The sequence below is a fragment of the Molothrus ater genome, chromosome 16 (assembly GCF_012460135.2).
Source record: "Molothrus ater isolate BHLD 08-10-18 breed brown headed cowbird chromosome 16, BPBGC_Mater_1.1, whole genome shotgun sequence".
In the NCBI taxonomy this organism is placed as follows: domain Eukaryota; kingdom Metazoa; phylum Chordata; class Aves; order Passeriformes; family Icteridae; genus Molothrus; species Molothrus ater.
Genome location: NC_050493.2, coordinates 9,928,715 through 9,956,664, shown reverse-complemented (window position 1 = coordinate 9,956,664; position 27,950 = coordinate 9,928,715). Strand labels below are relative to the sequence as shown.

The 27,950-nt window shown below is 38.0% G+C and overlaps 1 protein-coding gene across 2 annotated transcripts; it reads right to left on the bottom strand.

The window, feature by feature from the left end:
• Positions 1 to 102: 102 nt before the first annotated feature.
• ZC3H7A (zinc finger CCCH-type containing 7A) lies at positions 103 to 27,943 on the bottom strand. Of its 2 annotated transcripts, XM_036392557.2 has the most exons (24): positions 27,863 to 27,881; positions 26,846 to 26,881; positions 21,609 to 21,712; positions 20,388 to 20,427; positions 19,426 to 19,623; positions 18,730 to 18,888; positions 17,019 to 17,099; positions 16,891 to 16,932; positions 16,047 to 16,074; positions 15,257 to 15,537; positions 13,382 to 13,589; positions 12,351 to 12,415; positions 11,413 to 11,605; positions 9,609 to 9,770; positions 8,784 to 8,980; positions 8,451 to 8,548; positions 7,262 to 7,443; positions 6,670 to 6,746; positions 5,977 to 6,110; positions 5,478 to 5,583; positions 4,906 to 5,014; positions 3,900 to 4,033; positions 3,401 to 3,564; positions 103 to 2,083 (listed from the first exon to the last, which is right to left on the bottom strand). In XM_036392557.2, exons 3-24 carry the CDS (start codon positions 21,674 to 21,676, stop codon positions 1,894 to 1,896), a joined length of 2,916 nt encoding a protein of 971 aa, XP_036248450.1. In that variant the 5' UTR covers positions 21,677 to 21,712; positions 26,846 to 26,881; positions 27,863 to 27,881; the 3' UTR covers positions 103 to 1,893. The 2 variants fall into 2 exon arrangements, with proteins under 2 accessions (XP_036248450.1, XP_036248451.1); XM_036392558.1 differs by lacking the exon at positions 26,846 to 26,881 and having other exon boundaries at positions 27,863 to 27,943.
• Positions 27,944 to 27,950: the final 7 nt, after the last annotated feature.

The window sequence follows — 27,950 nt, the reverse complement described above, 5'->3', positions numbered from 1 at the left end:
TACCGGGCCCCTGGCCGGGATCAGCCCCTGGGTAATCCCCGACCCCCCGGCAGCTATTCCCCAGCAGCCCCGCCCCGCAGCAGGAAAGATTTCACACCGGCCTTAGAGAACAAGAATGTCATGTTTAGTTTTGTCTAGAATTACTTCCAGTGATTTACAGAGCACTTACATTAAACAATGAAAGCATAAAATTGAGAAAACAATTCAGAAAGGCACACGATACAATCAGGTTTTGTCACACAAATAACAGGGTCCACAGTACTCTGTCTCACACTCACTTTATTACAAACAATGTAAAAAATCAGCACTGCAGCAGGTGGCATTTCCAGCACCAAGCTCGTGTCCTACTCCAGTGTCCCGAACCCAGCCTGGGAGGAGCAGTCACTTCGCAAGAGCCCCAAGCTAAGGCTGAAGCACACATGAGGTGTTGGTTTCAAATTTGTTGTGCTTTTGTGAAGTGAAAGGGACACAGCATCCATGTCATGTATGGGTTATCACTGAACTTTGGTTCACCACTTTTTACACAGCCAATGTATGCCCAATGACTACATTCCAACTACTGAGGTCATTGTTAAAGCTCTTCTAATTATGTAAGGAACAGAGAAAAGTAACGGGGGGGGGAGAAGGAAGGGAAGAAACCTAGTTTTAGTTACTTTGAATGAATGGCTGAAAGAAACTTAGTTGGGGAAAAATAAAAAAAAAGGAAATAAGCAAACACAAAGAAAGCAGAAAGCAGGATCTGCAGAGAAGCCAAAACACAACAGAAGCTCCAGTGACTGGAAAGCCCAAAGGCTCAGCAGTCAGGAGTCACCTCAGCCTGCAACTTGTTTCCATTTCCTGTGCTCTGCAGGAAAGGCAATGGGAAGCACCATCCACCGTGCAGGTGAGGCAGTGGTTCATGTGTTCATGTCCATGTCCAAGGCTGAAAACGTGTCCCAGCACCACGTAGCTCCCAACTGCTTGCCTATATCACAACTTACTGGCCATTTCTGTAACTTGAGCGATGCCATGAGCTAATGACAATACAGAACTGCAAACGAGCCACTAGCGACACAAATACCAACTCAGTGAATGTTTAGCTACAGGTGCCCAAGCTTTTGCTAACTGGCAAATCATTGTTTTTACAAAATCTCAATCCTGAGAGGCTACATGCAGAAAACAGCTTTGTGTAAAGTTCTCTTTATTACAGGCAACATTAGTCCATACAATAATACACAATACTGACATACAAGTGTAATCTTTCAAAATCATCATTTAAACAGCAAAGACCAAGAAACAGAATTTTAACTACTTCATTTTCAAAAATTAATACTTTTTTCCTCTCAAGATCCTTTTTCAGTAAATTATATTGAAACATACAAATAGAGAAAAAATACCCATTCAACGTATATTGTAGTTAAATGGCTATTTTGTTTAAAATCTTTAATAAGAAAATCATTTTTAGCAACCTACATATAGATAAGTAGCAAACTTTGTTTTAAACAACTCCTCTCCATTAAAAGATCTGAAGAATTTTCATCCATCATTTTCTTAGCCCACTAACACTCTCTTTTGCAATACCTTGATACCTTGAAGTTTTTCAACTGAAGGTCTGAGACTAGGGGGCTTCCTAGGTATTATAACCACTCTTCCCCCTTCTATTTCCTAACTTTCTGTCCAACAGGAGGTGAGTAAGCACATAATACTTCAGATTTTTTTAATCACCACTCTGTTTCATGAGAGCATACACAGGTCTGCTCCATCCCCCTAAATCTACCATATTTGCTGTTCAGGAGGAACAATGTATGCCAATAAAAGCAGAAAACCTGCAGCTTTTCTGTCACATGCTTTTGATTATTGTCAAATTTTCTGGTTTATGCTTCCAGCTGATAACATGTATGTGTCATCTCAGTATTAGTTTAAATCTTTAAACAAAAAACTATATTTTCCAAAGTCATTATCACTGGGAGCAATCAAGTGGTCTTTTCTTGCTTTGCTGAGTTTCATTCTTAAAACTTGTCTTCGTTCTTCCCACTCACGGAGTTCAGCATTTCCATGGGCAAATTTACAGTTGTTTCCTTCAGTGCAAGTACCAGCCATATATCTGTTAAGACAGATTTTGAACAGTGTTTTCATAGAATTACCATGAGCACTACTGTGTCTATATTTTCTTCAGGTTATGTTTTTCAAATAAACTGCATAGTAAGGACCAAAAAAAAGATTAGAAGAGTATATACTTGGAAAAGTTAGATGACACTAACTCTGTTTAGCATTTGGTTGTATTTTTGTTTCCCAGCTGACAAATATATATAGAGGATAACAGATGGCTCTTTTCTTTCTATTCTTCATGTTCCTACTTAGACTGAGACACTTAATGCTTGAAACCATCAAGTTCATCATGTTATTGAATACCTCAATCATTTAACTCACTAAGCTAAAGAATGACTACTGTTTAAAAAATCCAACTAATTAATTACCCTTGTTAACTAAATTTGAGGTTCGAATATTCAGAACACCTTAACATGCCAGTTTGTATTCACTTTATGCTGCATATCCAAGGTCTCTTATGTTCAAAGCAAATACATTTAGAATTCTACTTAAAAATTTAGTAAAGGGACATGTATGTTTCCATGCAAAGACTGCAAATGAAAAATAACTTGCTTTCTCTGCAATGCAGTTTCTCAAGATTTCCAAGACACTCAAAATCTTCAGCTGAAAATGGAGTAACAAAGGTATCTGCACCAGCAAACTGAGCCTTAAACTCCAGAATGCTTGATTCCAAAGTTTTTAGCCTTCCAAAAGGATTCCGACAGTGAAGGAATTTTCAACAGATTTACCAAAAAAAACCCCAAAAAAACAAACTAAACCAAAACAAACAAACAAAAAAACCTCATCTAATGAAGTCAGGTAAAACAGGCTGCACTTAAGAACTAAAGGGAGCAGCAAAACATACAACCAGTTCTGGGAAAAACCAACAGATCTTGGAAGTCCTCTTCCACTTATTCATAAATACTTTCTAGTAACAAATACTCAATTTAGTAACAAATTTGGTTTGATGCTAACAATATTTTTACTTGCCATAAAGCTCCAGTATCACTGTCCAGCTAGGCACTATTCTTGGGCTAATTAATACACAGATGCCTAAGGAAACTTGCAATAATACCAACAATATTCACTTCACACTGCTGCAATGAACTTGCTACCACTCATTAACATCACACAGGCAGTTAATTTTGTTCCAAAATTAGGCACCTTGTCACTCCCTGAGTTCTATGATGTTAAAATACTGTTAATTACTTAATTCCTTGTTGAAAGATGTATGCAAATCAAGAAATACTCGAAACTTTGTCAGAACTAGTAAGTGCCTTAATTATTTAAACTATGAACTGTCGTTTTTTAGCATTTTTGCCATCTTACATACCTATCACAAATGCTAAAATATCCAGTTGGAAAGCGATACTGCCAGCAGTTCTGATCATCCTCAGTGTGGAAAACCTTCTCCTTATGCTTTTCAGAAGAAATGTGACCCTGCCACTGCTTCTCACTATTACAGTTCTTCCCACACATCCAACAGTGAAAATCCACCTGTTTTACAAGGAATTTGAAAACAAAACATTGCAAATTCAATACTGTAAGGACAGAACTTCTCCTAATACATGTTGAATGTTTTCTTTATGTTGGCCAGCAGGATATTGCTTACTTAAACAGACACAATTATTTAAACAATCACCTGAAGTTTATAATCTCCACTGGCTTTAGAAGAACTGATGCACAGTGTCAGTTACATTTAGTGTAGTTATCTATGGCTTAAGGAAGCCCCAAGAAAATAAGGGAAACAACCTAAATTACTGACTGGGAAAAAAAAAAAGCCCAACAAACCCCCACCTGCTTGGATTTGAATTGTACCCATGATTACTTACTGTAACTTCAGCATAGTCAGTTGGCATATGAATTTGCTTCCCATTTTCTCTGCTTGCCTGAGCAGCTGTATCATCTCCTTTTTCTGGTTTTTGAGTTTTTAGCCATATGTCGTACAACTGCTCCAAGTCTTGAACTAATGAGAGCAGAAGCTAAAATAAGTAATTAGCAATTAAGGCAAGAGTTTGAGAACACTAGATAAACGACTGAGTTTGTGAGCATAATTCAATCCCCACCTATTCTAAGAAGAAAAAGGGAAGGAAACAAATGTTGACAGTTACACAGTTCAGAGATTAAGAGCAGGGGAAGAGGCATCCCTGGCTACTTACCAAAAGCCCTCTGTGTCTCTTGAGGGGACAGCAAGAGATTACAGGTTTCTGAATGGGCACCCAAAGTACAGACAGCAACTCTGCTGCTGCATATCAATACTGAATTTCAAAGAACTAATCTCATGTGTGCTACAGCTTTTGGTAAATTTAGTTTGCTTTCTTGCAGACCATGATCTGATAATTTATGTCATTTATTACTTCTGATTTTTGACGCTTTCTCCCTAGTAACACTGATGGGATAGTAAAGTCAGCCACAAAAAGTGAATGGCAATTCCCAGTAAATACATTGGGGGGATTGTTCTGCAAATAGTTTCTCCCATATGAAATTCTTGAATCCATGTGTGTGCACAGGGCCATACAAACACCAACCAATATTGCTGCAAGGATCAATATTTCTAAAACACCTAAAAAAACAACATGGGCTACTTTATTGTTAGAAAACCCATCAAGCAGTGAATACACAATACAGCTATTTTTATTTAATACTATTTATTTAATACTATTTTTATTTAATACTATTTTTGAATGCCTGGTCTGGGTTTATTTAATTTCAAAGACAAGGGCACCTGCAAGGTTTACTACGAGAGATAATGAAAGAAATTAGATTATAAAGCAATTAAGTACAAGAATGAAAAGAACAGTTGGATTTACAACATGTTAGATTTAGTCCTCTACTTACTGTTGTTCTCCTTCATATAAGTCCACATCTCTCTCTCCTCAGGACTGTGAGCAAATGAGCAGTTTCCATCATACTGACATTTCTTGCCTGAAGCAATATGATTGCACAACTGGAACAGGAATTTAAAGAAATCTTTAAGAATATAAAGCAGAATGGATGCTAGTAGAATTTGTGTATTTTTTTTCAGTCTTGGATAGTGTTTCCCCTCCCAAACATTTATATAATGTGAAAAATAAAATGTTTATTTTACAAAAAGCCTCATTTATAGTTAGAAAAAGAGAACTCCTGGAAGCAAGTACTATGAGTGCTTTTTGCCTCCAACCACACTACCGGACCCCAGATATGTATAAATAATTTCAGAAATATTTTCTTCCACTGACAAGTAAGGACTTCAGTAGTAACATGAGATCAGTGCTTTCCTAAGGCTGAACACTGTAGGAACACTATGAACATTTTCCTACCAACTCCCATGGGAATTTCTACAGAACTGATGAAACCAGCCCAATTGCCAGCATTTTCCAGTGGCTATTATCTATTTTCTTAACCAAAATACTAGTTTTAAGTTAACATACATCAAACTGCAGAGGCACTTGTTTCTTTGCAGGCAGAGGACGAATGGTCATCCACTTCTTACGTTCATTAGACATCACCAGCACCACACGGCGATCCTTGCTCCATCTGGAAACCACAAGCATTCAATCAAAGAAAATACTATTAAAAAAAAAACCACAACACAATTTCTGCACAGAAGCATAACCAGGAAAGCTCAGACAGTTTATTTTTAACGCTTTCACCATGTATTTAAGATTTAAAGAAGTTCTATAGAAACTTGACCAAAACTCTTAATACAAAAAAAACCCCTCCAAAACCAAAACACAAACACTTTGGTAGCCATCAAAGTGTTCTCTCAGTACCAATTATTAGTATACCACAGAAGAGATAACTCTGTTTTACATCAGTATGTTTGGGGTTTTTAATTCCTTGTATGACTCTTTCCTAAGAAGCAGCAGCTTTCCAGAAGTGGTTTTAAATGGCTGACAAAGCAGTAGAATTTTCACTGATCTTACTTACGGGTGTCTTGCCTTTGCACTACAGTATTTTTTGTTTCTGTCTGGCTCACTAACTTGACCATTTCTCCAGCACTGCCCACAAACAAACTTCATCTTCAAATTAAGCGATCCATATTTCATTTGGTTCCCAAGAACCTTAAGCAAAAAAAAAAAACCCAACAACAATAAAAGGTATTTTTTTATCTGCAAAGATATCCATACATAATTGTTAATTACCCCCTATGGCAGAGATTCCAACCCATGTTGGGAAGCAGATATACACTGCATATCTTGTAATAGCTCAGCTTGTCATTTCAAACTAGACATTTCTAAACAAATGCATTTTTTCATTGAACTTATTTCTGACTTAGGTACATGTACCCTGAAGTTGTGATAATGTGTACAAACTAAACACATAAAAGTGCTACATATTGAAAAGGTAATTAATTGCCCTGGAGCAGCTGACTTTGAACTTATATTTACATTTTATGTTCCACCTGGGACAGAACAAGCAAAGTAAAAAAAGGAGTTGCACAGCAACAAAGCAGGCATTTTAGTCCAAGTGAGCAAGCTGAAGAAAGCCTATACTGAAAGAGATTATTTGGAAATCATTAAAAAAGTAATTTCTATAATAAGCTACATTATATACACACATTAAAAAAAGTATTATTACCACAGTCACTGCAAAATTATTTGAATGGAAAACTGAAAATACCTGTGATCCATGTGCACTAGCTTCCATGTTCTGCCAGTACTTCTTTGATTCTTGAACTATAGTATCATGTGAAATACCTGTAAAGGAAGGGAAACAGTCTTTGAGTACTTAGGACTGTTGCAGCCTTACAGACAGGCTCAAACTGGAATGTTACTGAAGCCCCAAATCTTCGATCCATTTGTCTTTTTGTGTAAGTGTTCACACATGTGTGATATACATGGTATGCACTTACATCACAGATATGATGCTATGTCCACACACACACACACATTTAAGAACACTGTGAGGCATTCAAACCAGAAATGTTGCCTGATCATCCCAATGGAAAGCATACAAGGTTTTTAAGTTACAGACTGCTCATATAAGTCAAGGTGCATGTTTCAGTATTTAAACATAATGTACTAGAGCTCTAATGCCAATGTAATTATAAAATCTACACTGTTTGTACCTCTCCAAAATGCAAGCTGAGAGGCACCAGGTTGCTCCTGCTTGCTTCCTGCACTGATCCAAAGCTGCTAATTTCAGAGGGAGTCAACAAAAGGAAGGGGTAGCAATACAATGAAGAGTGAAATGAACATTTTACTAAACATACCTGATTCCTTTTGCATTATCCAGACTTTAAGCTCTACCAGACTGTGAGCATAAAAGCATTTATCCTCTCGTAAGCAGCCATAGTTCACCTCATGTCTGCACAGGTCAAGCTGACACCGAACTTGGAAGGGGCGGATTTTGGAATACTTCACCATAGTCTCTCGCAAAATGTGGACAAGGCACCTGATTTGAAAACAGTTTTAGATATTCTTTAAAATAACCATCCTTCACCACAGCTTGTTCAAATATCCTTTAAACATTTTTTTCTTGAAATCAGAAAGGAAAGTTCCCAGAAGGAGGTCACATCTAAGCATTGTTTCAAGGCTGAGAAAACACACTAAACAGCACCACACAGTACTCTTGGGAACCCAGAGTCCCTCTTCTGCAAAGCATTACTGAATTCAATCCAGCTGGATCACTGGCTTCCAAGAAGCAAAGCAGATCATGCCCACTTTCAAGTACATCTCCTGATCTAATTACTAACCCACGTACTATAAAGGAGTATTTATAGAGCACCATTTAAGGAAGAGGTGATGCAGAACAGTAACAGCCTAGCTCTAGCAGCAGCAGTGCTTCCTCAATACAGGGAACTGCAACACAAACAAAGAAATTCCAGTGCTCCCACTTACTTTTACATCATACAAAGGAAAAAGTCTCTTAATTCTCCAAAACTCATTTTATACTAATTACAACAATAAAAACTTTTTAAACTTCCAAAGAATAATTAAAGATACTCCTCATACTTTCTTTATCAACTGAGTTAGTAAGGACAATGGTCTATTTTATAAACTGTAATTAAGGTAAACCAGAGTTAAAACTACAGCAAAATTAGCAAAACATATCAAAGAAAGAGCAACTTAGAAGTTCCTGTTTTAATTTAACATTATACATCTATTTAGAGCAATACAGCTCACCAGGAAGATAAGCTATTAACAACCTGACACCAAATCACATAAGAGTCAAAGATGAGGGTAGACACCACTAATTTTGAATGATTGATAAAGAAATAGCTCACTTTTACTTGGTTACATTTGTCAAACTTTGCTCTTTTAGTCTGTCTTGCCTATACTGCCAAAGCATAAGAGTCAACAGGGAAGAGAAGTTGACTAACAGGTAAGAAACCAAAGTCAGTATTAAAAACTGCCCTTGCTTTTAAATTGCAGCTTATAGAGATGGTATTTCAAACGTACTTGTTATCTTCAAAGTCATGCATAGCAGGGTGAGAACAAGAAGATGAGTTATCTTTGTTTCTTTTGCTTATTATTCTGGGCTTGTGATCAAAACATTTCTGGAATAGAAAAAAAAGTAATTTTACAGTATATATTTTAAACAATTTAAAATGTACCTTGCCCTAAAGATTTTAACAGATACTTCATTTAGTCTCTAATCTAAAGGCAGCCAGATAATTACTGAAATCTGTTTCAAAAGTTACAAAACAGTCATGCATGAACCAAAGCATTTCTTTCCACATATTTTAATTATCTATTACCATTTTTATTGTGTTACAAGAAATAAAGCAGCACCTCACAAAGAAACATAAATAATCCATGGTATTCTTGAAGAAGTTGGGACACAGTCAAGTTGATCTTCCCAGGTCCTCCAAAAAGAGCTTCTCTGCTGAAGGCTCCCTTGCGCTCCAGCGTCCACACATCAATCTCCTCCTGGCAGTAGGCAAAGGTGCAGTGCCCTGGGTACCTGCACTCCTCCTCAGCAGCCACATCTCAAAGGACAGCATCAAACACAGCATTGCTTTTACACAACTTTTCTTGGAAATTCATCTTAAAATTTCCACTATATCAGTTTCAAATACTTTTAATAAAGAAGTTACAGAGAGCTGTTGTAAATTTGTCACTTAAATCTAACAGAACTAAAACATTATGCTGAATGACTTGCTGACAATGTAAAACTTCTCAAAACAGCTAATGCACACTTGTATCAATTATCCTGCACTAATCTAGGGCAACGATGCCAAGAACCCAGAATACCCTCTGCTCAAATAAAGCTGCTCATTAACCCACAAGTCATCTTGCTTACATCCTAATTAGAGGTTCACATTGCAAACAAAAATGCTTCTTTTTGCTGTGTTTAACAGTAATCATCCAACAGTCAAAAGCAAAATTATTCTTGATGGAGAACAGTACAGAAGTACACTGCCTGTTCTCTGAATAATCATAGTAGTGGTCAAGATATGGTTCTCCTTACCCCCTTTGAAATTATAAACAACCCAGAACTTCCTTCTCCACCTCCCATAAGCATAAATAAAAATTCCTTCTATACTTCCCTATGGAAAAGCTAAATTGTATTACTTTGAGCATAGGCATTACCAGGTTACCCTGTGTAACACCTACCTTTACATATATGATATGGTCCCACATACTGTGTCTTTGTTGGTCTTGGACGTATTTTTTTCCATGATTTATCTTCAGAGTTTTTTATTCTGCCAATTAAAATATCCTTCTTACATTTATGTTCTAAATTGGGATGGTAAGCATAATCCAATAATTTAGGACCTGAAACAAGCACAGAAAATTGCTTGTATTGGCATAAATTGCATCAAACATGAACATGTCAATACACACATTGGCACAGAAGCCCAAAAGCAAAGTACACAAACACAGTGTATAGAATTCCTACTTGCACCAGCACCTCTGAAGAACCCAAAGTCATTACCCACCATGTTGAGGAAAATAGAAAAAAAAAACAAACAAATACTTACAAAAGCCAGTCTCAGCAAGAAAAAACCCACAAGTTATTTTTTATTTGGGGAGGGATGCTGTGTTCCAACCTAAGGTTTCTAAAATTGCTGCATTTTTTTCATATTACAAAGTATCCATTCCAATAACACTAGTTTAAAACTTAAATTGCTTATGTATAGTAAGTCAATACAGGAAAATTCCAGTGATCAATAAATGGCTCTCTTAACCTTCAACATTTATTTTATCAGGAGTGGTACTATGCTCAGGGACAAAACACACTCAGTAGAAGTTCACGCGTGCCAAAAAGATAAATGCCAACCCCAGAACTTTGTGATTTTGGAAACAAAAATACACCTAGCTTCAAACTCTCTTTAGGATGGTACTAAAAGAAGACATCAGGAAGAGCATCTGAAGATGAGCAAGGCTCAGTGAATTTTGCTACTCATGAGAAAACAAGAGCATGACCCAGTTTTCTCTGGACAAGAAGATGATGGAACAGTGTAATTGCAAAAGGCAGTAAAAGCAGGAGACACTTCAAGGCTTTGACAGAGATGGAAAGAAACAGAGGAAGCAGATGCATCGACACAAAAAGTGAAGCTAGGAACATGCTAAGTATTCTCACCAATATGTTATAACTCCAGCTTTAGCAGAACATGTTCTATGGTTTTTCAAATGTCACTTTGTGGATTTTTCTAGTAAAAATAATTTTGAACTAGTATAGAAGTTCTTAAGGGTACAATAGTCATCCCCTAAAGGTCTCAATAAAATTCTTTATTAGTATATCGACATCAATGATACCTGTAACTTCAAACACAATGCTTATTTTTAAGATTAGTTTTAATAGAAGCTATTGCCTTTAAAATATGGCTCTGTTTAACAGCAACAGCTCAGGCCTAAAAGATTAGTTATATTAATGACCAATACTGGTTAAGCTCCTTTAAGTCAATACGGTGGAGTTAATTATTACTAAGGTTTGGAAGCCTCATGATTATGATTTAGAATTAGTTTGAAAGAACAATAAAACAGATGGGATGTGAAGGTTACCAGGTATTTTGAACTGCAGTTCAATTCCCCATGGCCAATCAGAGAGAGTATTGCAAGTTTTATTTAGTCTTGAGCAAAGGTGTCATTCTTCACAGTACCCTGGGGTTTGGGAGGAAAGGGGATACAGAATGTGAATGACCTTACACACAGGGAAAGCAAGGGGTGATTTGTGCTGGGTTTAGAAATCAAGAAATCTATTAGGACAAGAAAAAAAGACAAGAGGAAAGAAGATAAAACAGTGGTTGAAATATTTCACCAATCATAAGATCGTGCTACATCTGCAAAGAACAAGTCAGGATTAACATGGTTTAGAAGCCAACAGTGTTAAATTAGGAACATGAATATTTTAAATGTATGCTTTTAAATTAAAAGAAAAAAAAAATCAACCCCATCAAGTCCAACAGCTCCTTACCTTTTTTGACAAAGCATAACTGGCAGGCCTGCCTTAGCTCATGTGTGCCTTCCAGTGGGTTCCTTCCCGCCAGTGCTGGAGATACAGGTATATTAGCAGTTGTACTGCTAAAAACATTGGAAAAGTCATTTCTAGTTTGGCCTGCAATTCCCATGTAATTTTCAGATCCAAACAAACTACTAGGACCATTTATCTGTTGAAAGAAAGCATATTTTGCTTGATACATAGAATGTATTTATCTACAATTGAAATTTAAAACCTACTGAAATTTTTCTTCATAGCCATAATATGAACTTCAAAGACAAGTCTGAGAAAGGACATGGAGATTTTACACAGGCCACACACACAGCACAAACTAAGCATAAAACAAGAGCCAGCCAGGTACAGGCAGAACAGCAGCCTTTGTGAGGCTAATTATTACTATTAATTATTATAATTAATAGTAATAATTAGTTTTGGCTGGCTGCCTCCTGAGGATGCAATCCTTCATCCCACCCTTCCCCATGCAATCAGTGCCAGCAGCGTGGCTGAAAATGCACAGCATGACTGCAGAACAGACAGCAGCCAGATCCTCAGACACACAGGGGCATCTGCTCTGTTCCTGTACTAGGACAGCTCTTCAGCATCCCTAGTGCCTGGTACTCAGATCATAAGGGATTTTATATTATTTTACAATTCAACAGTATTTTACAGCGAGTTCCTCAAAATAGAATAATGGTTGTGGCATCAGTCAAAATTTCCATACATAAAACAACCTCCATAATTTTTTTTCTTTTGTTACTGTTCCTGTAAGTTCCCACAGCCAGAACCCACTTTTAGTGGTAGAAGTGCTATTCTTCTAAAAATAGAAACTTCAGCTGTAAAAATGCAGATCTGTGTAAAGCCTCCAAGGTGATAACATCTGAACTGGTGTGAGCAAAAACACGAAAAATACGTACAAACAATGGGGAATTATTGCTGTTAAGTGTTGGTGTTCCATCTCTAGAAGCTGAACTCGAGATGTCTAAAGGAATAAAAAGATATTTTAGTTAAATGAGTTCCCAAGAACATCCCATGCAAAAAATAATTTATCATTCCTGAGAAATATCAGAGGTTTGGGTTTTTTGACAAACACCAACCTTCTTTTTGTTTGCTACAATAAGTTTTTTTTTCATTATGTAAAAGTCCCTTGTAAACATCTGGGCTGAAAAGTTATTAGGCAATCATCTTCAAAATATACACCTGGTTACCACCAGCAGTACTGGCAGATACTGAAGGCAGATTCACAGGCAGATACTGAAGCAACATGAAAATACTTGCTCAGTACAAAAAGGGCAGCAAGATAAACAATATCTGACCATGAAAAAATGAGGAGATGAAAGAGGGGTAAGAGGATTCTTCAACTTTTTATTTTATTTTGTATATCTGGCTGTGTTCCAAAGACAGCATAGTCCTGTAACACTGATAATTAAAGACAAAACTCTATTGTATCTTTTGTAGTTTGTTACTTGTATCTTCTTATTTCACATACCTGATTTCACTACATAATTACAGTATGTGCAGTTTGAATCCAAGCATGTACGCACCGTTTTAGAGTACACAGTTACATTACCCTTTTAGAATTCTTGTTTATTGCCAAATCATGACAAATGGTTAGAGTTGTAAGAGCAACATTGTTTAAAAAAAGTCTGAGGGAATAGTATTTCTTCTTTAAACTTATTCACTTGAAACAAATAAATTTAGATAATGGATACAGAAAAACTACACAGAGGGAGCTTGGAGCATGCTTATGCAGACCCCAAGGAAACAAATACTTTATTTATGAATTCTTATATATAACCAACACTCAAAAACTATTAGCACAGCTCAAATGTTACATGTTAAATATAACTAATAGCTGTGAAAACTAATTTGTTAAAAAGGAAAATCACTTGGCTCATGCACAACTCTCATCATCATTAAAGGTTACATATCAAGACTCATTTCTTACCTCTTTTTGGGTCACTGATTGAAAAAGTGCTTAATGGTGAACAGAAGTTTTCCAGCGACGAAGCCAAAGGCTGTGAAAAGATTTCTGAAAGAGAAGCTGAAGGAACAAATCCTGCAGTAACTGGCAACGTCCCCAGCAAAGAGGCAGAGAAAGGTACACTAGGAGCTACACTCCCTGCAGGAATGGGTCCTCTGGCTCCTGTAGTTTGCTGGAAAAAATATAAATTTAAAAAGAATGTTCAGACCAAGCAAGAAAGGCCTCAGGAACATAATCTACCACAGTATTTCTTTTAGTCAAGTTTCTGCAAAGTTTTTGTAAACCTACTGAAAAACATCAAAGATGGGTACATCACAGTCCTGCACAGAGCTGCAGTAACCAAGCCCTAAATGATGCCCCAGCTGCAAGGCATTATCCACTGAGCAAACATTTAAAGGTTCAGTTACCAGACACTAAATTAGTAAGAGATCTGGATTTTTCTTTCCATTAGATAGAAAATCAGATAACTATGGCTGAATTTCAAAGTTATGTTAAAAACAGACACCAAGGAAGAGTAGGAAGAGTCAGATATCAACAGGATTTGTCTCTAAATAAAGAGAATGCAATTCAAACTGTAGTACAGCAAAAGAGGTATGGGTTGGCTTTGAGGTAAGTCCTCAGATCAATCAAATGATAACACATTCTGCAAAGGCCAGGTCACATTCCTTCCTCCCATGGAAAGCAACAACATATCCCTCTGTACATTTCTATAAAGGATAAATCAAGTGGGGGAGTTTCCCCTCCCTGCCGGTCATCCCTAGGACCTCCCTCCTTGTCTGGATGTTGAGTGAGTAGAGTCTGCCCAGTGGGAAACTCCATGTTCCCCAGTTATCAGCCTGCAATTCACTCCATGAGACTGCAGTCTCTCTTGGAAGACTGTATTTTCTCCTGGCTTTCACTATGGCAAACATCCTAGGATCTCTTAAAAAGAATTACTTTCTCTATTTCTGACACATTTTCTAAAACATGAAGTGCATAAAATAGAAAATCAGAAACTCAAGCATTTTTGATTTAAAGATTTGCAACTGTAAATCAGAGTTGAATGAGGAATTAAAATCACAACTGCAGAACTGAATGTGCCACAGCCTCATTTAACACTGCAATACAAATGCAATACAAAATAAATACTCCAAATGACTGGCAGGGCCAGAGCAGGGAGTCAGTAACTTTGGTAATAGGTTCAGCTCTGCTTATCAATCAGAGCTCTCATTTTGACTAAAAACTGAAACTCTGGAGGCTTCACAGTCTGCTCTAGATCTAGCATAATGGTGTAAGTAGGAACAACACATCATAGAACCGCATTTCTCTAATACCTCTTCTAAAAATACAAAAAGTCAGACTCACAATGGTCTGTTGTCCAGCCAGGTGGTGGATCTGGACCAAGTTCTGATTGCAGAGACACCACTGAGCATCCCCAGAAGGCCACAGCCCAAGTACTACTCTGCTGCAAAGCTTTTTGTTTATGTTTAACCATGGTTTCTACACCTAGAGGGTGAGCATTTCAACACACTGTTCATGTTCTAAGAGGGTTTATTTGCACAAAAAACCTCCCAAACACCATGCTAGCCCAGACTTCAAATGTCCAATTCACTTTTCACAGTACTTCTTCTAAGTAGCGTTGGTAGTAGCATAACAGTATTTCTGAAGTAGTCCTGCTATCTTTACAGCCACATTTACAAGAATCTGAACCTGAAAAAAAATCAACCTGACTATGCCCAAAGATAGCTCAGTGTAACTAGGAAAGGTAACAAACATCACCACTAGCCCACCTGATAAAAATATGTGATCCCACTCCTAAAGAGAGTCTTTCAAGAAAGAAAACAGACAAAAAAGTCTTACCATTACACTTTCTTCTGGATCAGGCACAGAATCAAGTAACTCATCAAGTTCTTCTCCAATAATTATATCTCCATCTCCACAATCTAAACATGCTTCTGGCACAGAGAAAGAAACATTCCCTCCATTTGCCAACACTGCAGAAGGCAAAGGAACCTTTTCCATCTGAAGAGGCATAACAGTAGGTAAAGGTGCTACAGGTACTGGTGACACTTTGGACACTTCAGAAACAAAGTTTGATGAAGAAGAAGCAGAAACCATCTCTTGTTTCTGGTCAGATAAATCTGAAATAGGTAAGATGGGAATGACTGGAACCTTTGTTCAAAGATGTGAGAAGTTCTTGCATTACTTTTACTCCGACAATGTGGAAGGTGAGAGAGTGAAGAAACGTGAAGAATGTTTAAACAAAACCAGATTAAACGTTTTCAGCTTCCATCAGCTTCCAAATTATGTGTATCTTTATCTCAATGTTTATTTATTACTCAAGCTAAGACAGAAACAGTTACAGACCTGATACTTTATTAAATCTTTGGTATATTCTCCCCTCCCTGTTTTTTCAAGCTAAAGAGGACAGTATGGAGACAATCACTACAGGAGCAGTCACAACCATATCAGGTTGAGAAGGCCAAAGTGAAATCTGCTCAGCCACTGAATTATGCAGTTTTAGAGATAAACAGATCAGACTAAGTACTTTCAAGTGACCAGATGAATTTTCATCCAAATTTTCCTAATACAATGAGATATGTAGGGCATATCTAGCTTCCTAGCATTAGTAATGTAACACAAGACTCACCTAACTCAATATCTTCTACAGAAGAATTCTGTAAATGAGAAAAAAATACCTCTCAGCCACAAGAGCCATTAAAGTTTTCAAATACATATTTACAGACAAAGAATCTAAGCCCTCTCAAATTTAGATTTTATAAAATCTCAAATTTACAAAGTCTAATGTAATGTAAAGGTCAACTATTTTTTTTAGATAAAGCATCCATTTGCAGACTGAATTCCACTCATGGTATCACTAAAAATTTGCAACCAACCAACCAAAGCAAAAGTGACACTTTAGGGAATGAAAGAGTGTAAATGGTATCTTAAATGAACTGTTCCTTCATTTCCTCATCCCTTTACAGCTAAATTTGCTATAATTCTGTGAAAGAAGTCTGTAAGATAAAGATGAACTCCTCTTCACTACTGCTATTCAGACACATTCCAAAGAGCAAGATAAATGCAAGTTCAGCTGCTAGTGAAGATCAAATTTGGACAAATGCATATAAGTAAAAGGGATTTTATCCCAGCACCCTTCATTTTGAAAATTGTCAACTAAATAAAATAAAAAAAAACAACCATTAACTTTGTTCTTGCCTCAGGACATGAAAAATACACATATGCATTGCACTGGATTTGCTCTTTTAGCTAGCATTTATTCAACAAAGATAACTTGAATAAATCATCTTATGTCCTAGTCTGCCATACGTGTCCAGCAAAACTGAACAGAACAGAGCCCCTAAGGCCCAAATAACAGCCTCTCATATAAACTGTCAATTTATCATCACTGTCCCTTTATCATCAGGAAATGATGAAACAATTATTCCCTGTAATTTACAGGCAGCTTGCACTTGGAACATGTAAAACCTTACCTGAGTTGATACATCACTAGAAACTGAATTTGACGAGGGTGGCTACAAAGAAAAGATACTTTCATTAAATACAAACTCGATATCAAAAGAGGGAAACCTTAACAAAAAACGTTAAAATAAAATCTTACCTTTGCTCTAACATATGCTTTCCTTATTTTTAACCCTAGTTTTTGAGCTAGTTCTTGAGTAAGCTTAATCACACTTTCATCCTAAAAGACATAAATAAAATTTCATAATTTACATGTACTGTCATCAAGCAAAGACACCTGTTTATATCTCAGTCTGTACTCTGCAAGATCCCTACATGCAGGATGTCTGAAAATGCAGCTTTATTCTTTCACAAACACAGAACTGAAACCTATATCTGAAAATACAGCTACCCTCAAGCAAAAACTATGTTGACAGCAAATGGACAGTATCCTCCTTCTCCTTTTATCTGGATTTAAAATAATATAAAGGCTTTCCAAAGCCAGAGAAATTCAAGTAAGTGTTTTGTTGGGGTTTTTTGGGTGTTTTTGTTTTGTTTGTTTCTGGGTTTTTTTTGTGGGTGGGCATTTTTTGTTTGTTTATTTGAGGAGGGCATTTGTTCTTTAAGGGGATGGGGGTTTATTTTGTTGTTTTGCTTTTACACAAATTGAGAACCATATTCCTGATTAGCATATGAGCTAGTACATAACACTGATGAATATTTAATGAGCACTCTATATTTCAGGAGGCATTGCATCATACTACTAGAATTAAAAATGTCATTGTATTTCCCTCTGTCCTAGAGTTATAACTACCTATTTAAAATATTTTAAGATTTAGTATTCAGATCACGTCCTACAGCTAGAAAAAGCTATTTATAAAACTTACATAAAGGCATATCAACCTTAAGCAAAAACATTCAGATCTGGAGGTGCAAAGTGAGGATCCAAAGTCCAAAGTTACACATTCAGATGAACTGTTTATGTTTTTGGAAAGACAATTGAAACCTTCTCTCTATCAAGAGGCAAACCTATGCCCAACACTTTGTCTAGTGTCTCACTGTGATTTTGATGCAGCAAGGTGAGTATGCAGCAAGCCAGTATTTTATCAGATCAGTCTACTTTGAGCAAAGCACGTAAAGATTCCATAAGCATGTAAGTTCAAATCAGAAATGCATTTCTGAAGTGAAATCTCTTAACCATCCTCACTCACGGCATTTTAGTTTGCATTATGAAGAGTCCCAGAGAACCAAACTGGGTTTGGATACAACTAAAGCCCTGTAGGAAAGCACTTGATGCACTGCAGCTCCTAAAAAACCCAAACAAATAAAAAACCACAACCCCACCACACAAACAATCATGGAAAGCAGATCCTCAGGACCAGCATTCAGTCTACAGAGCATCTCCTCCACCACCCAGTGCCTGCTAACACATACAGAGCCCAAGAGTCAGGGTGCACAGCAAGTGATTCACAGAGAGAACAATGCACTGGTAGCAATGTTAATAAACACTTGGCAATCTAAAATGCAGTTATCAAAAGCATAAATGTATATTATAATTATGGTGGGGTTCTCTTCACGTCATAGAGAATCTTTAACAATTAATTCAGTAGTTCTAGTTCTTATTGCAAACATTCATGGCACTTGACCCCTGCTGCATTTCCTCTGCTGAAAGTTAACACAATAAACTGAGCTTGGGGACTGTAATCACTGCCCAGTCTGTACTTCCACAAAAAAAAAAAAAAAAAAGCTTAGAAGAATAAAAAATATTTTATTGTATTAAAAAACCCCAAACCAGAAGAAACAACGTTGGTCTTGAAATAAGTGTATGTTTCAAAACTTTAAAAATAATCACCAATACACAATTTACCCACCTGTGGCACAGCAAGAGAACATTTTGCTACAGCATCATAAGCCTTCTTATAGCTTCCCAGCTCATTCAAAGCTTTGGCTTTGCGATAGAGAGCTCTGAAATTGTTTTCATTCAATCTTAATGCTACCTCACAGTCCTCTAGAACTTTGTCATGCAAACCCTAGGAGGAGCAAAAAGAAAAAAAAGCCACTAATCGGACCTCTTACCATGGAAATAGTGAATTTGAACTGCATTGGATGAAGGTATTGAAACACTATCAAAACACTCCCCAAGGCCACTGCACGGTGCATTTGTAAGTTTTGCTAAGTCACCAAATTGGGCAACTAAAAACAAGCAGTGCCATCATTACATAAAACCCAGTAAAAGTCACAAAGAAAATGTAGCTCTTTCACAAGAGCCATCTTGTTCCACAGAGAGCAAAAGCAGCCAACTCAGTGCAGTCAGCAGTGTAAATGGATAAAAATACAATTCCATCAAATTCCAAGCCCAGTATGACTCTTTTATGTTAATTCTAGATTAGTAACTAAAATACCTCAATTATACATGTAAAAAGCTTTTCAAGAACGTGCCAAAGAGATGATTTGGAACGTGTCAATCTTCAAACTGCAATCAAAAGCTTTTCACTCACTAGACTTTGTGTCTTCATACCCTGTTTGCATCCTGTTCAGGAGAAATCCTAGTTTAAACAGAAGCTTACCATATTTGAATAACAGGCGATCCTGTTCACATGCAGCTTCTCTAAAACATCATCAGAAACATGGATTTCTTCTGAATTAGCATAATCAGCTATGTTTATAGCTTCTGTATAATGGCTCAGTGATCCTCTCCAATCACCTTCTCGATATACATCATTTCCTTCATGAAAAAGATTTCTAACAAGATCTCGTATAAATAACTGCAACAAAGAAAGGAAAAACTCATCAACAGCAGTTCTTGTTTATCTTCCATACCCCCAAGGAAAATTTTAAATACAAAATTTGTACTTGTAACTCCATGGAAATCGAGTGAAATGCAAAACTTTTGTCTACATTAGTGTTTTTGGTATGACATTTTTCCAAGACAATCTCAAAGCTGTATATATATTTTCTATATATTCTTTCAGCAAGCAGCAGCCATAGCAACTGACAAATCAGGAGAACACAAAAGCTGCTTTGCAAAAAGGGTTTTTTCATCAAAATGTGAATGGCAGCATTTTTATCTAATATGTTCTGAAATCCAATGAAATCACCTACCACCGGAAAAAGAACTAAAAAGACAAATCTGAAAATACAAGCCAAAATTATGCAAAATCATAACACATACAGAAATAAAATATATTCTGAGGGTTTCTGTACTGAAATCCTTTTATTTTACTTTTGCTCTGCTACTCTGAGCTTTACTCAGAATAGCACATTGTTATATTCAATTAATGCCCCAAATTCATCCACAGTACCAGTAGAGAAATACTTCATCTCAACTGCTGTATGAGTAAATTGAGGACACCCAAATATCTGAATACCTGCATCATAATGTTAGTAGTTGTCCAGTTTCAATTTTAAGACTTTTAAAATTACCATTCATATTATATCATCACCTAAATGATGACTAAAACCAAGATTAACTATAATAACACAGATCAATTTAAAAACCAGTCTAGAAATTAAAAAGTAATATCATTACCTCATACTGTTCTTGCGTCCCTGGATAGGGCAAAGTGGATCTAGAAAAAAAAATTACAATCTTCACTTATTATACATATTGCTTAAAAGACAATCACACTGAGGAATGCTGGTTCTTAGTAAAAGCAGCCTTGCTTCTGTAACAGGCAAATCTCTGAATATTGCCCATAGCTTGCACTGAACAAGGAAAAGTGCTGTAGATGAGTTTTGATTAAAAAAACTGAGCTGTCTTATTACTAATGGCTTACTTTCTTTTGAAGTTACATGGTCAATCTGAACTCTGCTGTTCAAAATGTGTTAAGGTTTTGAATGCTTTGAGAATTTTAGACATCACTGCTCTTTGTTTAAGAGCAATCCTTCCTCTCCTCTCCTCTGCAGAACCATGTTATATATGAGGAGAACTGCAATCTTCTGATAAGTACTATAAAATGACAAATTATCTATCAAAAACCCACATCAATTTTAATTAAATCATACCAATGACACAACAGGAATTTTAAGAGTCCTTCTGTATGACATGCAACAGAGATTTTCTCTAGGACAGAAAGGAGACCTTTACTTCTACATTTCCAGGAAGAAAAGCAAAAATCCTTTCCCTCTGCATACAGGTTAACTGAGATTCTGTTTTTAAACAGTTTTTAAATGGTCAGGAGTTTGGGGAGGGAAAGTTTTGTTGGGTTTTTTGTTGGTTGGTTGATTTTTTTGTTTGTTTTTGTTTTCTAAGAATGCCATATATGAGCAGCGAACAAGCATGAAATTTCAAAATGATTTTAAGATAGCCAGGATCTTCAAAAAAAAGTTGGCATTGACCCAAATGAAAATTACTCAATGATTTCTCAATAGCTTAAATTTTAGCTCCAGAAAGTTAAAATATTTAGGTAGTGGTGAGCAAACCCCTCCCTCTCAGTAGCAACCTAGTTTTAGGAGTAGTTACTCTTAAGGTGGATTATCAGGCTACCAACATTTTCTACCCACAAAAAAAGATTAAATGCTATTTTTTCCTCAAAGGCAGGAAAGGAATAACCTCTCACCTTGCATTTGCTCTGTTTAGGAACAAAGAGAAGTGCTGTCTTTTCTTTAAAGCTGCTCCCTGTTTAACATGTTAGTGCTAGCAAACATTCTGAGGAAAAGCACAAAAGGCCTTTTCCAGAGCCATCCATCTCATAGAAATATATATAAACATGTACATGAAAATGCAAGAATAAAAACCACAAAATCATACTCTATAAACTGGAGTCCTTTCTTAATGTCCTGTTGTCTAGTGCTTCTCTCTTCCGAGACATTGGACATGTTATCCTGAACATCCACTTTTGGGATATGCCACTCCTCAAAAAGGAACAGAGATAAACGGCTGTTAGAATGTGTCCCCATGTGCACCTGGCCCAGAAGGAGCCACTCTCACATCAACACTAAGATGTACATTGAACAAAGGTGATTCTGCACCAAGCTTCAGAGACCACTGCAGAAACTCCTGACACAGCTGAGGCACCCAGAGCAACAGAGAGAGAAACCCCAGGTCACAACCAACGTCCCCCCCATCAGTGCCCACTTACACAATATTCAATATTGCTGCAGAGAACCTTTCTTCCAGTTTCTAATTTATCCTTGGTTCCCACTCACTTCCTCCAGAGGATGCAGAGTCCTGTCAGTGTAACTCACCAAGCTACAAGCCCATCTTTGCAGGGGTTACTGCTGAACTGAGCTTCAGGTCCACACTGCCCCCTTGTAAGAGCTTTACACCTCTTTTATTTGCTTGTTGAAGTGGAAATAAACTCAAGTTCTTGGTATCTTTATTAATAAAAACCAAACTGATGAGAAAGCTACCATGAAGTCTGGTTCTACAGCATCTCATCATCCCCCAAGCACTAAGGTGAAATTAGAAGCAAACACTGCTGCTTTATGAATATCCACCAGTCAGCCAAGGGGAGAACCTTGGATACTTTACCAGTAGCAAATATTACCTACTTCACTTGAAAAACTGAACTACTTCAAGGTAATTCCACATCATCAGCTTGACATTTCAATTCAATTTGTTTCAATCATTGGGTTTTTTTTTCCAGTTTGTGTCTTTAATTGACTGGATTTACAAATGCTCAAGTTAAACAAGCTAAAATGATCTGCATAGCCTTCAATATGAGGCTATTTGAAGGCTGTCACAATTGTACTTGGTTATGCCCAATTGTGATGTAAGAATACAACTCATTTTTCCAAAAAACTACCAGTAGGATAAAGTTTTAGTCTGAAAATACTCAAGTTCAGAAAAAGGCTTTTAGCTAGAGGAACTATGTATGTTTTGTGAAGAAAATTACTTTTCGTAGGAATTTATAGTTAAAAGAACCTGAACTACACGCAGTACAAGTCTGGTAGTCTTGAAACTAAGTTAAAAAAAGCCAGTATTTTGTGCCAGGTTGCCGTTTCACATCAGTGGCAGAAGAATGAAAACAAAGTAAAATGAGAAGCAAACTAACCCCAGCAAACTCCAAAAAATCCCAGCTGAGGACAGGAACATGCTGCAGAAGATACCCTACTTTCTCTGAATGACTTGGAATAAGGAAACAAATTGAAGAATCTTCAGCTCTAATAATGTTTACAAACCTTTTCAAAGCCCCTTTAACGAATGCATGAAGTCTAGACCACTTCAAGTCATTACAAGTTATTCCTATTGTAATACATTCCTAAAATGAGCATAAAAATGAATAATTTTCTTAAGGTCACTAAACAAATTATTGGAAGCACTCCAAGGTCCCCATTTCAGCGCACTTCCCACTGTGACCTCAGAAAGGGCAAGCTTTAAAAAAAAGCATGAAACTAAAACTCAGGTTTTAGATGAATATCATGGACTGCTCTGATAGTTCCCTAACAGGAATTTCTCAGCTACTGCTTGCTTGGGTATATAAACAGCCCTCAGTAATCTATTTTCCAGAGAGGAACTAACTGTTTTTCATGTCATTTTATGCATCACCTTTTCTTCCATAAGTTAATAATATATACTATGCTTTTGCTATATGATAAAGGTTTTAATAAAAAACAGCATATCCACGAAGAAATTAAAATGCCTAAAGAATAGTTTTTATTTACTCAGTCATGGATTAGGTTTTAGAATTCAAACAAAGTCTTGTAAGAATAAGAAATTACCACACTAACCAAAGAATGTAGGAATAGTAGCACGTTTTCCCTCAGAAGTAAGCTTTGAAAAACACATTTTAGTCCTGTGAATTATAGCTGACAATGTAATACCTTGCTACACAAGAGTCTTGCATATGTCACAATCTGGGCAAAATTAAATTCAGCTTTACTAATTTTAAGAAATCCCAGTATTTCACCCCAACTTGCAATGACACAAGGAAAGTCCAACACGGTGACACCTGGATTTATTTATCACCTCTAACAGAACATTAAAGAATGATATATTGAACCTGAGGATGTGCAGATCCCATTTCTCCACAGCAATAAAGTTAATGGAAATGTTACAAACTGGCATTGCATACATAAGAATAGCTAGCAAATGATGAACATATGTGAGTGCTGAAATTTATTATTCAAAGCAGTTTTCTATTTTTTCCCTACTCATTTGCATACAAGATATTCAGGCAAAAATTATCTTTTCTTAGAATACTCTGACAATTAAATTGCCCCAATATTTGATGATTTTGCAGAGGATTTAAAATAATTTCAGATAGCACCTTTAACAGTATCTCTTCCCCCCAAATTTTCCTTATATCCTCTGAAACATCCAGAAACACATTAAGGCTCAGTTATATACAAGGCAAATGACAATCATGTCTTGCCTTTTAATGTCATCCATCCACTTTCCAAGATGAAAACCCTATCTATATAGCAACAGCCCTTCCCCATTTGCAGGGACAGAATTTAAAGAAAAATAAACTTACATACATTTAAACAGTCTAAATGTTGGTTTGTTGCTTGAAAAATTACAAGAAAAGCAAAACCTGTACTTTTGTTTTACTCTTTGTGCAATTCTCTGAGAGAAACAACCTAAAATAAAGAAAAAAGTAGTACAAGAGCTGAAAAAAAAAGCAGGCTAATATATCACTGATTAACACCACAGGCAGAACTAATTGTTGCATTAAATGCAGTATTGCTATGACTGCTGCCATGAGAGAATGGAGCTATACAAGATCAATTTACTAAATGTAGTAAAGAAAAAAAAAAAAAGCTTCCTAGACATTTTAAAGAACAATTTATCCTTTTTTATCTTCATCACAGGCTTTAACTCATGCTGTTTCTCAGAAGCAGAAGCCAAGTGACAGAAAGGACTCTGCCAGGAGCCAGGGACAGATGCTGGTCCACCCATGCAAGCAGCAGATAGGAAGGACACAGGTCTGTGCCAGAGCAGGCAGGGGAACACCTCCACTTCTCTTTGTCACAAAGCCACTTATGGCTCTTACTGGCTATTTGCCTTCCTTCCAGCACATGGCAAGATAGGTTTTTTCTTTTCTGTATTTTAGCACTTTTAAGGCATTCCAGTTACATTTTAAAGGACATTCCCATTATCTAGCACATACCAGGTGCCATTTTCAGGCACAAGGGTGTTGAGTACAATAGCCAGACTATCTCTGCAAAGTAAATCTCTGCAACACAAGTGAATTAATACATACAGAATGCAGAAATTTAGTTTTTCTGTAGAAAGAGCAAAAGCCTTGGCTATTGTAAAAAGGAAGGTCCCACTGTGTAAAACTGCAGAGAATTGAGCCTTTCCATTTCTAAACTGCAGGACCAGAGAACAACTATCTACAGTTGGCCATGCACACAAGTTCCCCCAGTTGAAAATTTAGTCCCACAGGACAGAAAACTGGGAAGGACTGATCCTTTCTCCTCTTGCACAGAGTTTTGCACATTGCTTCTTTAGAGATGAATGGAGAATGCTGTGAAAATGCATAACATCATCTGGGGACCAGAACAACTCCCTCTGGGAATGAATGACCTTCAGCTGACCAAATAATTCCGTTATTTTTTGTTGTAGATATTTATGGCTCTGGCTATTATAAATACTTCAAGTAAGTATTCTTTGCCCCTTCAGGCCTAAATGCTGAAAACAACTGGAAGTCAGTGATCCTTGCTTCACTTCTCTCTCCACAGAACTAAAATTTACAAAGCAAGGATAGAGCATAGATGTGTCTTTTAAATTACAGGAGAATATCCTCCTGCCATGTATCACAGAGTTCACTATTCACACATTTACTGGGTGACAGGAATCTCAAATTTCTATAGTACAAAGCACATGGAAAATTTTGTCATTACTGCAGTTGATAGATCTCCACCAGCCTCAGTGGTTCAGCTGAATTAGCGAATAAAATTACACCAAGTGAAGAGACCCCTTCTGTATCCTAGCATCAGCCTTCTCCCCCTCAGCTCTGACAGAAATGAACTCATCATCTACACCATCATATGTCAAAACTTCAGTCAGAATCTGTGAAACCAGAAGCCTGTCTATAAAACAACACCAACAACAGTTCACTGTTTCCATATAGGAAAACTACTCCAAAGGAGAGAAGTTAAACCCTAGAATGAAGGGAATGCTGCAAAGAGAAGAGCAAGACTGAAACAGAACAGCAGGAGTGAAGATATGACTAAGAGGCAGGCAATATAAATCCCTCTCACCTACTAGAAGCAAAGCCTATCTCTGCCGCTACCTCCTGCACCACTAACAGCAGCAACAAGCACAATACACTCAGGCATTTGGATCCAAAAGCTACACAGGGGTAATTCCCACCCCAGGGGCACAGGAAAGCAGAACTCTGCCTCGACAGAGCCAATGAGAAGCGGCATCAACAGCCACACCCAAATCGCTTCCTCAAGAGATGCCACCCACACAAACATCTCCAGTACCCCCAGCTCTAGCCCAGCCAAGGGTCCAGCTGGACATGGAGCACACAGAATAAACCTTGCCAGAAAGCAGACTTGTCAAAGCCCTTTTATTGCCCATCCCAATCATCTACAGATTAAAAGCATAATTACAGATAATAAACGACAGTGCAAACTAAAGCATGCCTGACAGAGATTGTAAACTGCTCATCAGACTTGGAGTGGCATCAAAATAAGGAAGGGAAAATAGAGACCTTAATACAAAATCTGTACAAAATAAATGTGTTCCTCAGACAGCAAAAGCACAAAAGAGTTTATGTTCATGTTTACACATCATTGAGCTTTTCTATGAGATATTTCAAACATGCAAGATGCTGGGGGAGAAACAGGAAACACATTACACAACACACATTTCAATAGTCCCAACTTCTCTGCTTAATCTAGCACTTCTGGCCACAATCACAGAATCCTGTTATGTCAGCTCAAAAAAACACCTAACACAGACATCACACAGTTCCACCTTTTATTTCTAAAAAGTGAACTTGACTGTAATCAAAACGAAATATCTGAATAAAAGAAAACAGAACATATAGCAGTAAATTAAGACCTATTAATTTCCCACTCTTTACTTACCTTCGGTATTTAGTTGCATCTCCTCCCACTTCTTCCCTATCCACAAAATAATAAGATAGTTTTCAAGATTTATTTTCTATTTTCACTGATTTGCTACATTTTTTTTTAAATCCATGTTAGAAACAGGAGAGAACAAAAACGCTTTGTGAAGTCATTTCACTTCCCTAGGAGATTAAGAAGCAGAGCTTGAATACTTCGGTTTACAGCTCTCTCAGATACTTCAGTAAAGAACAGATCTAAAAACCTAACCGCAGGAAGAGCATCTCACCAATAAATCCAGATTTATCAACAGCATTTAAACCAAGATAAACTTTGATACTCGATTTTGGTCACTACAATCGACAATATTCGAGTTTCGTTGCTGGTTTTGGTTGTGGGGTTGGTTTGGGGTTTCTTTCCCACTTCCCGTAAGACAGTTCTGACTTTCGGTAACAGAACTTCCAACGCTGCCTGCCGGGGCTGCCCGGCACACCGGAGGCACCAGCACCGTGCCCGGGCTGCAGGAACGGCACAGGTCACCCGCACCTGTCAGCGCGGAAAGCCCCGAAACTCCTCCCGGGGGGCCGCGGGCAGAGGACGGGCCCGGGCCGGGCACTGTCAGCGCTCCGCGGGGTTTGTTCCGGTCACGGCGCAACAGGAGAGCTCCCACCCGCGGGCTGTGCTGCCCCAGCGCTCCCTCCCGCCCGCCCGCCGTCTTTGTTCGCGCCGAGCGGCTCCGGCAGCGGGGGAGAGCCCTCCGGGGGGCCCGGCCCGGCCGCGGCTCCGGCGGGACCGACAGCGGCCACGGCCGGGAGGATACGCGACCCCCGGCGGGAGGGGCGCGGCGAAGCAGCGGCTCCGCCTCGGCGGGGAGCGGCGGCCCCGGGGGGTGGGAAGGGACGGGCGGGACCGGCTCCCCGCGCCCGGAGCGGGGCGGAACGGCAACAGGGCCGGCCGCGGCTGGGCGCTCCTTCCTCGGGCGGAGGGTGCCGCGGGGGCACCGGGATGCGGTGTGTCTGTCCCTCCCCCCGCCCGTACCTGCTGTGAGGCCGCGGGAGCGCAGCGGGAGGCGGGGCCGGCGGGACGGGCGCGACGGCGGCGACGGCGATAACGACACCGAGAGCGG